Source organism: Pseudophryne corroboree, chromosome 4, assembly GCF_028390025.1.
Source record: "Pseudophryne corroboree isolate aPseCor3 chromosome 4, aPseCor3.hap2, whole genome shotgun sequence".
Classification (NCBI taxonomy): Eukaryota; Metazoa; Chordata; class Amphibia; order Anura; family Myobatrachidae; genus Pseudophryne; species Pseudophryne corroboree.
Genome location: NC_086447.1, coordinates 198,440,497 through 198,456,941, shown reverse-complemented (window position 1 = coordinate 198,456,941; position 16,445 = coordinate 198,440,497). Strand labels below are relative to the sequence as shown.

Below are 16,445 nucleotides of genomic sequence, written 5' to 3'. Positions count from 1 at the left end.
GGCTTGCATCCGTGGTCACCAGGACCCAGTCCTGTATGTGAACCTGCGGCCCTCGAGAAGGTGAGCACTCTACAGCCACCACAGAAGAGACACCCTGGCCCTGGGGGATAGGGTGATCAGCCGATGCATCTGAAGATGCGATCCGGACCACTTGTCCAACAGATCCCACTGAAAGGTCCTCGCATGGAACTTGCCGAAGGGAATGGCTTCATATGACGTCACCATCTTTCCCAGGACTCGCGTGCAGTGATGCACCGACACCTGTTTTGGTTTTAAGAGGTCTCTGACCAGAGTCACGAGCTCCTGAGCCTTCTCCGCCGGGAGAAACACCTTCTTCTGGTCCGTGTCCAGAATCATGCCCAGGAAGGGCAGACGAGTCGTAGGGATCAGCTGCGACTTTGGAATATTCAAAATCCAGCCGTGCTGTTGCAACACTTCCTGAGAGTGTGCTACGCTGATCAGCAACTGCTCTCTGGACCTCGCCTTTATGAGGAGATCGTCCAAGTATGGGATAACTGTGACACCTTGCTTTCGAAGGAGCACCATCATTTCCGCCATTACCTTGGTAAATATTCTCGGTGCCGTGGAGAGACCAAACGGCAACGTCTGGAATTGGTAATGACAGTCCTGTACCACAAATCTGAGGTACTCCTGATGAGGTGGATAAATGGGGACATGAAGGTAAGCATCCTTTATGTCCAGAGACACCATATAATCCCCCCCTTCCAGGCTTGCAATGACCGCTCTGAGCGATTCCATCTTGAACTTGAACCTTTTCAGGTAAATGTTCAGGGATTTTAAATTCAATATGGGTCTGACCGAACCGTCCGGTTTCGGAACCACAAACATTGTGGAATAGTAACCCCTTCCCTGTTGAGGGAGGTGAACCTGTACCACCACCTGCTGGAGATATAATTTGTGAATTGCCGCTAACACTACTTCCCTTTCTATGGGGGAAGCAGGCAGGGCTGATTTTAGGTAACGGTGAGGGGCATCACTTCGAACTCCAGCTTGTATCCCTGAGACACAATCTGTATAGCCCAGGGATCCACCTGTGAGCAAACCCACTGGTGGCTGAATTTTCGGAGACGCGCCCCCACCGCTCCCGGCTCCACCTGTGGAGCGCCAGCGTCATGCGGTGGATTTAGTGGAAGCCGGGGAGGACTTCTGTTCCTGGGAACTAGCTGTATGGTGCAGCTTCTTTCCTCTACCCCTGCCTCTGGCAAGAAAGGATGCACCTCTGACTTTCTTGCCTTTTTGTGATCGAAAGGACTGCGGGGGTCATTCCGAGTCGTTCGCTCGGTAATTTTCTTCGCATCGCAGCGTTTTTCAGCTTAGTACGCATGCGCAATGTTCGCACTGCGACTGCGCCAAGTAATTTTGCTATGAAGATAGTTTTTTTACTCACGGCTTTTTCTTCGCTCCGGCGATCGTAATGTGATTGACAGGAAATGGGTGTTACTGGGTGTAAACACAGCGTTTTATGGGCGTGTGGATAAAAACGCTACCGTTTCCGGAAAAAACGCGGGAGTGGCTGGAGAAACGGGGGAGTGTCTGGGCGAACGCTGGGTGTGTTTGTGACGTCAAACCAGGAACGACAAGCACTGTACTGATCGCAGATGCCGAGTAAGTCTGAAGCTACTCTGAAACTGCTAAGTAGTTTGTAATCGCAATATTGCGAATACATCGTTCGCAATTTTAAGAAGCTAAGATTCACTCCCAGTAGGCGGCGGCTTAGCGTGTGTAACTCTGCTAAAATCGCCTTGCGAGCGAACAACTCGGAATGAGGGCCTGCATTCAGTAATACTGTGCTTTCTTAGGCTGTGAGGGAATATATGGCAAAAAATTTGACTTCCCAGCTGTAGCTGTGGAAACTAGGTCCGAGAGACCGTCCCCAAACAATTCCTCAACCCTATAGGGTAAAACCTCCATGTGCTTTTTTGAGTCGGCATCACCTGTCCATTGCCGAGTCCACAGAACCCTTCTGGCAGAAATCGACATTGCATTTATTCTAGAGCCCAGTAGGCAAATGTCCCTCTGGGCATCCCTCATATATAGGACAGCGTCTTTTATATGCCCCAGGGTCAGTAAAATAGTATCCTTGTCCAAGGTATCCAGTTCCTCAGACAGAGTATCTGTCCATGCTGCTACAGCACTACACATCCAGGCCGACGCAATTGCCGGCCGCAGTATGGTACCGGAATGTGTATAAACAGACTTCAGGATACCTTCCTGCTTCCTATCCGAAGGATCCTTGAGGGAGGCCGTATCCTGTGACGGCAGGGCCACCTTCTTAGATAAGCGTGTCAGAGCTTTGTCTACCCTAGGGGAGGATTCCCAGCGCATCCTGTCCGTTGGTGGGAAGGGGTACGCCATAAGTAACCTTTTGGAAATCAGCCCTTTCCTATCAGGAGAATCCCAAGCTTTTTCACATAACTCATTTAACTCATGTGACGGGGGAAAAGTCACCTCTTGCTTTTTCTCCCCAAACATATAAACCCTCTTGTCGGGGACAGGGTTTACCTCTGATTTGTGCAATACATCCTTCATAGCTACAATCATGTAGCGGATGGCTTTAGCCATTTTAGGCTGCAATTTTGCATCATCGCCATCGACACTGGAGTCAGAATCCGTGTCGACATCTGTGTCAACAATATGGGATAGTGGGCGCTTCTGAGACCCTGACGGCCTCTGCGCTGTAGGATCAGGCATGGGCTGAGACCCCGACTGTCCCAAGGCTTCAGCTTTATCCAACCTTTTATGCAAGGAGTTTACATTATCATTTAACACCTTCCACATATCCATCCAATCAGGTGTCGGCGCCGTCGGCGGGGACACCTCATTTATCTGCACCTGCTCTGCCTCCACATAGCCCTCTTCGTCAAACATGTCGACACAAGCGTACCGACACACCACACACACAGGGGATGCTCTATATGAGGACAGGACCCCCACAAGGCCTTTTGGAGAGACAGAGAGAGAGTATGCCAGCACACACCCCAGCGCTATATGACCCAGGAATCACACAGTAACTTAGTGTTTACCCAGTAGCTGCTGTATATATGATTATTGCGCTAAATTTATGTGCCCCCCCTCTCTTTTTACCCTCTTTCTACCGTGAGTCTGCAGGGGAGAGCCTGGGGAGCTTCCTCTCAGCGGAGCTGTGGAGAGAAAATGGCGCTGGTGAGTGCTGAGGAAGAAGCCCCGCCCCCTCAGCGGCGGGCTTCTGTCCCGCGATTTGGTGTAAAAAATGGCGGGGGCTCATGCATATATACAGTGCCCAGCTGTATATATGCTGCTTTTGCCAGGAGGTACTCATTTGCTGCCCAGGGCGCCCCCCCCCCCCCCGCGCCCTGCACCCTACAGTGACCGGAGTGTGTGGGTTAGTGTGGGCGCAATGGCGCACAGCTGCAGTGCTGTGCGCTACCTCATGTGAAGACAGGAGTCTTCTGCCGCCGGTTTTGACGTCTTCTTGCTTCACCCGCCGGCTTCTGTCTTCTGGCTCTGCGAGGGGGGCGGCGGCGCGGCTCCGGGAACGGCCGACCAAGGTTAAGTTCCTGTGTTCGAACCCTCTGGAGCTAATGGTGTCCAGTAGCCTAAGAAGCGCAACCTAGCCGCAGTTAGTAGGTTTGCTTCTCTCCCCTCAGTCCCACGTAGCAGAGAGTCTGTTGCCAGCAGAAGCTCTCTGAAAATAAAAAACCTAACTAAAATACTTTCTTAATAGCAAGCTCAGGAGAGCTCACTAAAATGCACCCAGCTCCTTCCGGGCATAGATTCTAACTGAGGTCTGGAGGAGGGGCATAGAGGGAGGAGCCAGTGCACACCTGTAGTACTAATTCTTTCTTAGAGTGCCCAGTCTCCTGCGGAGCCCGTCTATTCCCCATGGTCCTTACGGAGTCCCCAGCATCCACTGGGACGTCAGAGAAATTGTGATTGCATTGCAGTTTCTGCTTGATCGTAGAAATTACGATTACGGCGGCTGCGCGTGACATCACGCAGCCGGCACGGTCACGTCCCCATGCGCACTGCCACGCCCCCCGTTTTGACCTCCATCCCTGCAACGCTTCACCTAGGAAACGGAGCATTGCCGCCGCTACCCCCCCCCCCCCCCCCCCCCCTTAGTAAACGTCTCTGCCTGACTGACAGGCAGGGGCATTCTCATTTTTTGCAGGTGTCCGCAGAAAATGTGGGTGCATGCGCAGGACGGGCGCATGTGCGGGACGGGCGCTGCGCATTTGCCCGCATCCTTTTCGTAATTTTTGGTGTGTGATGGCTTATTGCGATCCAACCTGAATCAGGCCCATAGTACATATTCATGTCAATGACCAAGTAAATTGATAGCTTTGAAAAGCTATTTCAGAGAATAAGACAGTAGGCCTAAATGTAAAACAAAGACTTTGGCAGTAAAACATTTTAAACTGTTACCTGTGCCATGTGCTACACCTGTAATACAGCGGAATCTTAGTGAGGTTAATAAGTGGCTCAGAAGTTGGTGTATGCAGGGTTTGGGACTTTTGGAGATTAGACAACTTCCACTCTCAGCTACGGCAGATATGGGCTGCACCTAAATGGGAAGATTGCAGCTAAGTTGAGGGAAAGGATGATTAGAGGGCTGAATGAGAATTTTCATTGGGAACTGGGGTTGGTGAAGATAGAAGCAGTGTGATTCAGTATAGTGTAAACTAGGAAAGAGCTTAGTGATGGAAAACGGGGAGGCATGGTGGTTGGCTGTAGAAGAGGCATTAAAGAGGTATGTACAATTAAAAGTGGAGGCAGCAATATCGCAGAGGTGTAGCTAGGTGCCATGGTGCCCGGAGCAAGGCTATGTTTCGGCGCCCCCTCCCCTGTACTGAATTGGGGGCATGTTACATTTCAAAAGACATTTTTTTAAAAATACTACATTGGTGACAGGGCCAGTTCTAGACATTGTGAAACTCAGGTGTAAAGTTTATTTTGGGCTCCCCTCACGACCAAAACAGGGACAGAGCGCACCGAAGGCGCGCCACAAAAAATATAGGGGAGGTTATGCCACAGTAGAACCGCTTATACATGTTACTCTGTAGCTTCTAATGCAGAGTGAGGTGCTGTAGCAGTAGCTGAGGCAGAGAAAGGTACTGCAGCATCAATGTAGAGAGAGGTGCTGTAGCAGCCAGGGCAGAAAGAGCTGCAACAGCTACTGGGGCAGAAAGAGGTGCTGCAGTAGCCGAGGCAGAGAGTGATGTAGCGGGACAGAAGTAACCTGCTGCACAGCTACAAGCAGACAGTGAGACATACAGTATAAGGAGGGCGGCAGAGTTCCGGCATGTGGCGGCTGTCAGTGCCTCCTGCTGTCACCTCTGGCCACCTCAGTGTGCACCCCTCTGCTTCTACTCCTCCTGCTCTGCGGGTGCCTGTACAGCAGCTCGTGAAATAGTGGGCAGAAGGAGGGGGTGAGCAGGCGGCGCGCCCTCTAACTTTTCCGGCGCCCGAAGCTCGTGCTCCACTGGAGCCACCCTCGCTACGCCCCTGGCAATATGAAATATTTCCAAGCAAAACAGATCAACTAGAATAAAAGATTTTTGAAGAGAACTATAATGAGGGTATAAGTGAGACTTAGCTGGATGACAGTGTAGAGAAGGGTAGATATACAGTACGTGTGTAGTCAATAAAACTTGAAAGGTGCTAATTAGAGCTATTATAATAAGGCACCTAGCACAGATCACTGGGGCATTTTGGGAATAGTGACATTTAGCTTGAATTTCATATTTTTCTGCTGAGAAAAGCAATGACAAGTGTAGGTTTGGGAAGAATATCCCAAAACACTTTTCAAGCACTTATTATGAAAGATAAATAAAACTGATAATAATGGGATGCTACATGGTAAATAGGAAAAACACTTGTAGAAGAGAAAGAAAAACGTGATTGCCATCTATATACTGTACAGATGGTGTAATGGTTAGCATTACTGCCTCACAGCACTGATGTCATGGGTTCCATTCCCACCATGGCTCTAACTGTGTTGAGTTTGTATATTCTCCCCATCCTTGCGTGGGTTTCCGCCGGGTACTCCGGTTTCCTCCCACAATCCCAAAACTATACTGGTAGGTTAATTGGCTCCCAACAAAATGAACCCAAGCGTGAATGTGTTTGTGTGTGTACATGTGATAGGGAAAATAGATTGTAAGCTCCACTGGGGCAGGGACTGATGTGAATGGGCAAATATTCTCTGTAAAGCGCTGCGGAATTTGTGTGAGCTATGGCCCTCATTCTGAGTTGATTGCCAGCTGCCGTTGTTTGCAGCGCAGCGATCAGGCAAAAAATCGGCACTTCTGCACATGCGTATGGTGCATACCGCACACGCGCAACGTACTTTCGCAAAAGCCAATGCAGTTTCACACAAAGTCTTTTCAGTCGCACTGCTGGCCGCAGAGTGATTGACAGGAAGTGGGTGTTTCTGGGTGGTAACTGACCGTTTTCGGGGAGTGTGTGTAAGAACGCAGGCGTGCCAGATTAAAACGCAGGAGTGGCTGGGGAAACGTAGGCGTGGCTGGCCGAACGCAGGGCGTGTTTTTGACGTCAAAACAGGAACTAAACAGACTGAAGTGATCGCTAGCTAGGAGTAAGTCGCGAGCTACTCAGAAACTGCACAATCTCTTTTTGTAGCAGCGCTGCGATCCTTTCGTTCGCACTTCTGCTAAGCTAAGATACACTCCCAGAGGGCGGCGGCTTAGCGTTTGCACTGCTGCTAAAAGCAGCTAGCGAGCGAACAACTCGGAATGAAGGCCTATATAAATAACTGGAAATAAATAAATACACAAAGCAGGAGAAGGTGCCAGGAAATAATGTGTGTGGCAATAACCTAACCACACAATGAACTGTTACTTGTCTAACATAGGAAGGGTTGCCTTCACCAGTGAAAGGACTTGTTCTTATATCACAGGGTTACCTCCAGCAGATAGCAATATATATCATTCCTCAGGGGCCAGTGAAGCTGTGTCCAAGGACATAGCCACTGTCCTGACGTGCACCCATTTCTGTAATGCTGGCCATCTCTGCCCTTCCCTGCCCCCAAACAGCTGCAGCATGTCAATCATGTTGTGGCTAAGGGGGCACTGCGACCGTCATTGCAGACACAGGTCCTGCGCAAGGATTGACAAACGTCAGAGATGTACGTTAACCATCGGGTTTGCATACATGTCTGAGTTAGGCCCAATGAGAAAGAAAGCAGTTTCTTTTGCAACTTGAAGTGGAGGTGTCACACACACAGCTTACTGGGGAACGATCTTTATCCAAACTTAAGTCCAACTTTGAAATCATCACTTAGCACAATATAGCACTTTGCATTAGCAAAACATGGGTGACAAAGTAAAAAGGACTTTGTCATGAATTAAAATCGACACCCTGTTGCTCTTGGTATCTCCTGAGAAACACATTGACAATGTTTAAGGGAGGCTGGGAAAATGAAGTGTCTCTTCGGGGAATTAAACATTTAACCACTTGCGACCACACCAGGCAAGGCTTTCCCTGACATGGTGGCATCTGATGTGACCAGTCAGAAACGCCAAGTGGGAGGCTGCCTAAAGATAATCTTGTAGCAGCTGTCAATCTCAGAGGGACTTCCTGACCCCTCTGCATCCTTGTTCCCTTCACAGTGGCTGCTGTGCAGCCAATCACTGATGAAATGAAAATGAAATAGCTACTAGAAGCATAGAGGAGTAGCCTCTGCAGAAATACAAAGCTGCAACGTAGTGATGCGCCTTTCATCGATGTTCCTATAAATTGGTCACCAGTGTTTAGAAAAAAATTATAAAAAAAATAAAATAAAATAAAAAATCATTTTGGATATGATTTAAATAGATGTTCTTAACCTAATTCAATCATTAAAAAAAACCCCAGACAATTTCTGAGCATTTTTTGGAAAAAATATTAGCCAGTTAAGGGGGAATTTTCCCCGCTGTAATATTTTGGGACTTTACCACATTTTTTATGGGGGCAAACCAGCAAGAGCAGGTTTTTACTGCCTGAAAAATTACCTGTTTTTGGGATGCCTTCAGGGAATAATTAGCCCGCCGTTGCAGGCAATTGAATTTCCACTAAGTGGTTCGAGAGATTAGTTTAATGGACTTGCCAGGTAGAAGAGAAGAAACGGTTACCTGTAGCTGACATTTGAGGCAGTGGACACTATTCAATGGGAGAAGAGAGAAAATAGAGGGTATGGAAAAACAAACAGCAAAGAAGATACAACATGAATTTATAAACTATCTAGAAAATAACTGTTTATGGAGTGAATATTTGGGGGAGAGAGCATGAAGAGTTTCCCAGTGACTTGGTGTCAAGGAATAATTAAGCAGTTTAATTGAGAATCAGGCAAGGACAGAATACGGTTTGGGGTCTACATAACTTGGGCAAGGGTCCGTTGTGGTGGGAATTAAAAGACCACTAAGAACAAGAAAGGGTTCTACTAGGCGTAACCTGATAGCTATGGGAAGTGTGTGTGTGTTTGGAGGGGGGGGGGGGGGGTAGGGGTGGAGGAGTATTAGAGGGATTTGGTGTAAAATTATCTGTTCGGGATAAACACTATTAGGGTGTAAAAAGCATGCCTTATTTTAAAATGAAGGCAGAGACAAGAAAAGCAGATTAACGGACCAGTCCCTCCCTGCCTTCCACTCTGCATCACCCGCACCCTTTCCCACCATGACTTTGAACATTTTATCGGTTAATGCTAACGGCCTTAATTCTCCCACTAAGCGAGCCATGGCCATCCAACTATTTAATAGATGGAAATCCGATATTGTTTTGATCCAGGAGACTCATTTTAAATCCCCTCATCCCTCTATGTCCTGTAAACAATTTCCACACGTCTACTACTCTAACATGCCTGCCAAGCGTAGAGGCACTGCTATCATGATTCGTCGTGGCCTCCCCATAGTTGTTCATGATACTATATCGGATCCCCAGGGCCGCTACATTATCCTCTCCTGTTCCTATAACCAGGTTCCTCTCGTTCTGGCTTCCATATATGCTCCTAATGCGCAGCAGGGTTCACTTTTTACGGACTTTTTTGACAGCCTCTCCCGGCTCCCAACAGGCATGACTATAATTGGTGGAGACTGTAATGTTACTATGGATCCCCTTCTGGACAGGTCCCATCCCGGTGCTACTACTGTTTCTACCACCAAACTAGCTAAACGTCTACAATCACATCTGTCACTTTATAATCTGTACGATGGTTGGAGAACTTTGTATCCCTCAGCGAAGGGATTTACTCACTACTCCCCACCTCATGATCTCTATACTCGTATTGACTATGTGTTTGTAGACCGTGACACAACCCAACAGCTCCTCAGTGCTCAGACACTCCCCATCTCCTGGTCAGACCACTCAGCTGTCTTGTTTGAGATTTCGATTCCCTCTTCACTCCCCCCTATCCGCTTAAATGAATCCCTTCTCCTCAAGAAATGTAATGTTGCTGATATTACCACTGCACTGACAAATTTCTACGCATGTAATGCGACTCCAGACATCACTCCCTCCTTGCTATGGGAAGCACACAAGGCCACCGTTCGCGGCTACCTTATAAGCCTCTCAGCTGCCCAAAGAAAAACCGAGGCGCAACGTATCCGAGAACTTGAATCGGAACTTGTTGCCCTGACCCTTTTGCATCAACGCCGCCCCAGAAAGAAAACGTATTCCAAACTTCTAGCAGTTAAGGGCCAATTGTCTCAAATTCTGACCAAAAAGGCAGTCAAGGCACTCTTGTGGGCGCGTCAGAGGTTCTATGAGAAATCTGATAAGGCTGATACCTTGCTAGCTCGGAAACTCAGAGCGAAGCGCACCCAAAACCGCATTGTCTCTCTACGATGTGCTGACGGTTCCACCACGTTCGATCCAACGCGTATATGGCCTCTCAGTTTCGGGACTATTACACATCTTTGTACAACCTTCCACCCACCACGGACTCTGACTCCCACCATGTCATAGAACTTCAAGACTACCTATCCTCTTGTAATCTCCCTAAGCTTTCTGAAACGGACTTGTTGAAGCTTAACGTCCCCATCTCTATAGAAGAAATCTCAGCAGCCATTAAACAGCTACGCCGTTCTGCAAACCCTGGCCCTGATGGCTTTACCGCCCTGTACTATAAAAAATTTATAACCCCGTTGCTCCCCATGATTCAGTCTCTATTTAACTCAGTCTTAGATGGGGGATCATTTGATGAGGCCACCACCAGGGCCAACCTTATCCTCATTCCTAAGCCTGATAGGGATCCTTTAGAGATGAAGAACTATCGACCTATCTCACTTCTAAATGTCGACCTGAAGCTCTTTGCTAAAATTCTGGCTAACAGACTTGCCCCATTTCTGCCCTCCCTCGTCCACCCCGACCAGGTCGGCTTTATCCCATGTAGACAAGCTGCAGATAACACCAGGCGCCTCATCGACCTCATCCACCTGGCACAAAATACGTTTCTTTCAACACTGGTGGTGGCCCTTGATGCAGAGAAGGCCTTTGATAGGGTGGCCTGGCCATTTTTACAACAGACACTTCTCAATATGGGCTTGCATGGGGCCTTTTATAAAGGTGTCACTTCGCTTTATCACAATCCCTCAGCCTCCATCTTAATTAACGGTTTATTCTCCGACCCCCTTCCCATACGAAACGGCACCCGACAGGGTTGTCCCCTCTCCCCCCTGCTGTTTGCCCTCATTATGGAGCCGTTGGCGGCTAGAATTAGACTGAATCGTAATATATCTGGTATCGTGTCTGGAAATCAGAATCACAAAATCGCACTATATGCCAACAACGTTATTCTTACCCTTACGGACCCTCACGCCTCACTTCCACACTTGCTGGAGGAGATATCTACGTACAGCTGTTTTTCGAATTATAACATTAATTCGGACAAAACCGAAATCTTGGCCCTGCATGTCGTGGACCCGGACCTCCGACTTCTCCAGGCTTCCTTCCCGTGTACTTGGCAAGCTGATAAGCTCAAATACCTGGGTATCTACTTAACGAAATCCTATTCTGGTCTCTATGCTGCCAACTTTCCCAGGTTACTATCCTCTTTTAAACATGACATGACCAACTGGAATGGGTATATCATGTCCTGGTTTGGGCGAATGACGGCTGTTAAGATGACCTTACTACCCCATCTGCTGTACCTGTGGCAAACTCTCCTCATCCATGTCCCTACTAAAGTTCTTAAAAACCTTCAGGCTGATCTCACTAGATTTATCTGGGCGGGGAGGAAACCCAGGGTGAAGATGCGAATTCTTCAGAAACACCACCTGGAGGGAGGTCTGGGAGTTCCTGATCTCCTTAAATATTATAGAGCTGCTCACTTAACTGCGTGTGTCCTTTGGTACGCTAATCTTGGTCATAGAGTCTGGACACATCTGGAGGCAGCCTCACTTCAAAAGTACTCTCCTTATAGCTTTCTATGGTGCCAGCCGAAACATCGCCCTCCTGCTTCCTCTTTGTTGCCCACTGTACGATTTACTCTTTCCATTTGGGACCTTTGTTCTCGGCTCTACCAGCTACGTTCCTTCCATCCCCTTCTCACCCCTCTGTGGAATAACCTTAGCTTCCCGCCGGGGGAGAACCATTCAGCATTTGATTCGTGGATCAATAACAACATGCTGTTCCTTTTGAACATTGCTCCCCTCCATTCGTTCCCTACATTTGCTGATCTACAATCCCGTTTCTCCCTCCCACACTCAGCCTTCTATCAATTCTTACAGATACGCCACTTCTTTGCCTCTATCCCCAGACCATCCTCCATGGGAGGTAAATCGAGCTTTGAATCTTTGTGCTGCACTTGCCGATCAACCAAGGGATTGCTTTCGGCTATATACCAAATTTTGCTTGCCCATAATTTGCCCCAAAAGGAGCCACATGAGATAGCTTGGGAACGGGAGGTGGGTGAGACTCTGACGCCTGAGGATTGATCTGTTGTCAAACAGGAAATCTCCGAGCTCCATCTCAGTTCGAATTAAAGAAAACTCTTACAAATTATACTATCGCTGGTACTTGGTACCTACGCGACTCCATACAATCTACCCCTCCTGCTCAGATAGAAGTTGGCGACTATGTGGCCAACGCGGAACCCTGCTGCACATTTGGTGGAATTGCCCGTGGATTACGGGATACTGGACTAAAATCCATAAACTAATTTTTAACATTCTGGGCCTATCGATTCCGATGTCAACTTTCTACAATCTGCTTTCTCGTCCAGTTCCTCACACTCCCCGCCAGCAACAGAAATTAGTTAAGCATATTCTGAATATGGCTAAATGCCAAATTGCAGCTAACTGGAAATCTATATCACCCCCTACTGTTCCTGCTACCATAAACGCTATATGGCAAACCTATAGACTAGAACGTATCACTGCGGTACTTCATGACACCCCAGCTCACTTTATTGCAACGTGGTCTCCATGGACGACATATTTCGGTGCTGAACCTACGTTGGCTACCATATAATGTTCTTCGACCTATGCTTATGCTTAAGGGTTCCCATGCTCTAGGCTTATATCCATTTTGTATTACCCTGATGCATAGCTCCGGCTCTTGGGACCGTCCGGCTATTTCCCTATTCCCCCCCCCCCCCCCCCTCTTTCTTTCCCCTCTTCTTTCTCTCTCTCTCCCTCTGCTAACTTAACTTTCGTCTCTATCTTGTATTGTTTCAACGAGAGGTACTCCTTTGCCCTTAACTGGTGTTCTTTTCTTTTGCTTATGGCCACCTTCTTGTGGTTCTGTACGCTCAGGCATACCTACTTGGTTGATCTGTTTCATCATCTCTCCCATTTTTATGCAGATACACTGTTTTTGTTACTCTGTTACTAAGCACGATGTGTGCTATTATTTGAGGTATGTATCTTCTGTTTTGCAAACATATTGTTAAACGCTAAAAATCAATAAAAAAATATTTCTCAAAAAAAGAAAAGAAAAGCAGATTAACATAAGTGTAATGTTGGGAAGGGGTCTCCATTAGTAATTTGTATTTGCAAGTGGAGATAAGCTGGAACCACATACTATGCGGCTGTGTGAGTTTGACAAACTCATGGAGATATTGGTGTCACTATCAAATCAAGACGTGTAGATATAATGTATGTGGGCATCCCAGCAAGATTTAGTAAGGACTCCATATTTATTCGTCACTTATATCCTATTAGTTAGGGATGTAGTCAGCAGGTTGACAATCACAGTGTCTGTAGTCATCAGGTTGACACGATAATGTGGAATGTCATAATACCAACATGGTTTAAATGTCACAATAGAAATGTTATGGTTAGGGTTAGCGTCAGGGTTAGGTTTAAAATTGGGTGTCAACATTTTGTGACATTTTCAACATTTTGTCTATCAACATGTTGTCCCTGTTGACATTATTGTGTCTAGATAATGAATGTGGACAATCTGATTGTTGATTTGCTACTGAACCCATCACTCATTGTTTATTTATCAACAGTCGTACAACAACTCAGTCGGAGACACCAGAAATGGTGGACAATCCCCTATACGGACCAGTGAATAGTGGCTCCCAGCCTCCACCAACGCAGTGCCGTCTGCCCAAACCCGAACCTTCCATTCGCACCTCTTCTGCCATTCGCCAGCGCTCTATGACATATTCTTTTCCAGAAAAGAAAGCTGCTGCTCTTGACAAAGCTGCAGCTAAGAACATTCTACCAAATGCATCACATAATAATGTCAACCGTCCTGAACCTGCTCCATCTATTGCCAAGCCCCGTCCACCTCTGCCCGCCAAGAGCCAGGCTGCTCGTGATCCTCAGCACACCTAGTTCCAAGAATCTGTGCAGTACAGACAGTGGACCCTGCAGATCATGTATTTTGTCGAGTTATATCTGCTTCCTGAATGATTCTGCAGACAACAAGATCTCTTCCTGAACATTTTGGCTTTTCCATTAACACTTACGTCAGTGACATCAGTTTGGATTATTCTGGAACATACTTGCCAACTTTGTATAGATGCCCTCTGGGAGATCCCAGGGTGGAAGGTCCTGGTGGGAGGCGTTGTGGGTGTGGTGCCATGTCCCATTCTGTGCAATGCTAATATATAGCATGGGGCAGGGCCATGGTAAGGCGGTTTACAGAAGACTGAAAATTCAAACCCCCAGACTTCCCTATTCACTGGGAATGTGGGCAGGTTCCATGAGGCTAGTCTAATCTGCGGGGAGTCCATTCTGGGAGAGTAGACAAGTCTGTTTTGGAATGAAAGGTGCATTTTACGCATTACTTTCATTTAGTACATAAGAACATCATGCTGCAGAGTGTCTACTTAACGGTCATAGATTGCTAACCCTGCTAAGGCAATATTATATAATAAAGAGTAGATTCCATATGGTTGGAACAAAATGTTTACCTTAGCCACAGAAGGCAGAGGCACCATATCTGTGAAGTGTGGTTTTAAAAGCCTATTACCTTAGTTTGTGCTTTGATTACTGAGACTAGATAGCAAGATTTGGAACAATTTGCACTGTAAGTCTGGGCACACATCAGTACAGTGTGTGTCCCAACCGACGAAAACCGATGAATGTGTAATATATCATTACCCATCACATTCACCTGCATGCCGTTGTCAGCGGAGTATGCCCATCTGATGTGCTGCACATCAGAAGGGACGACCCCACTGACAACAGCTGGGAGTGCGCCATTGCGGGTATACACTGAACTATTTGATGAATATATTGTTCCGTTCCGTGTGCGAATGATATATATATCGTCCAATATATCACCTAATGTAATGTATCATGCTTAACTTTTAATTTATAGTGGTACTGCTTATGGTAGGCATGACAGTGTTGGTCCACTACTGTGATAGTGGGGTCTATGCACAAAGCCTTGGAGAGACATAAAGTACCACCCTATCAGCTCCTAGCTGCCATGTCACAGGCTGTGTTTGAAAAATGATAGTTATGAGCTGTTTGGTTGGTATTTATCTCTCTCCATGGCTTAGAACGTAGACCCCAGTGTCTAGGGCATATTATTCTGATTATTCTGTAATGCAGTGTGAGAAATAATTATGGTGTTACACTTTAAAGGTCTTTTATGAACTGCAATATTGCAAACCAACAGCACAAATGCTTTTTTTTGTGACATCGCTCACTAACTTTTGCGCATTTACGCCTTATTTTATGGTTAGATGCCTAGATTTGAGGGTTAAGAATGCAGCATTTGTATGAACCAGAAAAGATAAAGAGAACTTGTCTCTTGGTGGTATGCCAATTCCACCCTCCTGGTGCTAATAATAAAATATGTATATCGCAAATATATAGGTATATATAAAAAAAATGAAAAATTCAAAACACTGCAGCGTATGTTTTTAAGACTTGGTTAGAGTCTTGAGCATAGAAGTGTATAGATAGATTTTAAAACATCGCGCTGTGATAAACTATGAAAAAAATTATATGTAAATATAAACTATAAAAAAGAGTGGCTCTGTATAAATCAGTGATGAGATCGGGAGACTTCCGCAAATATCACAAATATAACATTTATTACATACACATAAAAAACTAAATATAAATAAAATCTAAAATCTGGTCACGTATACATGCATGCATATAGTATATAACTTGGATAAGGGAATAATCCCTAATTCGCATAAAGTGCGTGTAGTTATTTAAATGGCTGCGTTGGCAACACTTTATATAAATGAAATGCTGAAGTACTTATTTGGCAGTGTGTAACATTGTAACAAACATTCTTTAATACTGGGTCCACACACGGAATTGTTACTTTGTATGCCGGCGTCCCGGCTGCAATGTGAACAGTTCAATGAGAAACTGAAAGCAGTGTTTATAGTTACCACTATTCTCCCTGCTAAACTGACGTATCCGTCCCTTTTTCACCCGGTGGTGAGGCCGTCACCGCCCCGTGTGATGTGCGCCGGGATGGAATATCCAGATGGGTGGAACTGCACCCTCTCAGCCAGAGTGCGCTCACTGCGGGCTCCGATATTTCTTTTTGTTAATCGGCCAGATAGCTGCGATGCTGGATTGCCTGTGGCTGCAGGAGCTCACCACCTCTCCCGGATAGATGTAACAGCAGGGTGGATAGTGGACGGTGATTTGTGCTTTCAGTTTCCCGTGATGGTACACCAGTATGCGATTTTCAGGAGTGCAATATCAACGCGCTTCGTCCCACAATGCCAAAGAAATATTGGAGCCCGCAGTGAGCGCACTCTGGCTGAGAGGTTGCAGTTCCACCCATCTGGATATTCCATCCCGGCGCACATCACACGGGGCGGTGACGGCCTCACCACCGGGTGAAAAAGGGACGGATACGTCAGTTTAGCAGGGAGAACAGTGGTAACTATAAACACTGCTTTCAGTTTCTCATTGAACTGTTCACATTGCAGCCGGGATGCCGGCATACAAAGTAACAATTCCGTGTGTGGACCCAGTATTAAAGAATGTTTGTTACAGTGTTACACACTGCCAAAT

The 16,445-nt window shown here is 46.7% G+C and overlaps 1 protein-coding gene across 3 annotated transcripts in view; it reads left to right on the top strand.

Moving 5' to 3' along the window:
• The window catches only part of INPP5D (inositol polyphosphate-5-phosphatase D), a 298,231-nt gene extending 282,840 nt beyond the window's left edge, over positions 1 to 15,391 (top strand). For all 3 annotated transcript variants that reach the window (XM_063915724.1, XM_063915723.1, XM_063915725.1), the window contains one exon: positions 13,451 to 15,391. In XM_063915724.1, the coding sequence (XP_063771794.1) occupies positions 13,451 to 13,781 (331 nt within the window). In that variant the 3' untranslated portion in view covers positions 13,782 to 15,391. The remainder of the gene's footprint in view (positions 1 to 13,450) is intronic.
• Positions 15,392 to 16,445: the final 1,054 nt, after the last annotated feature.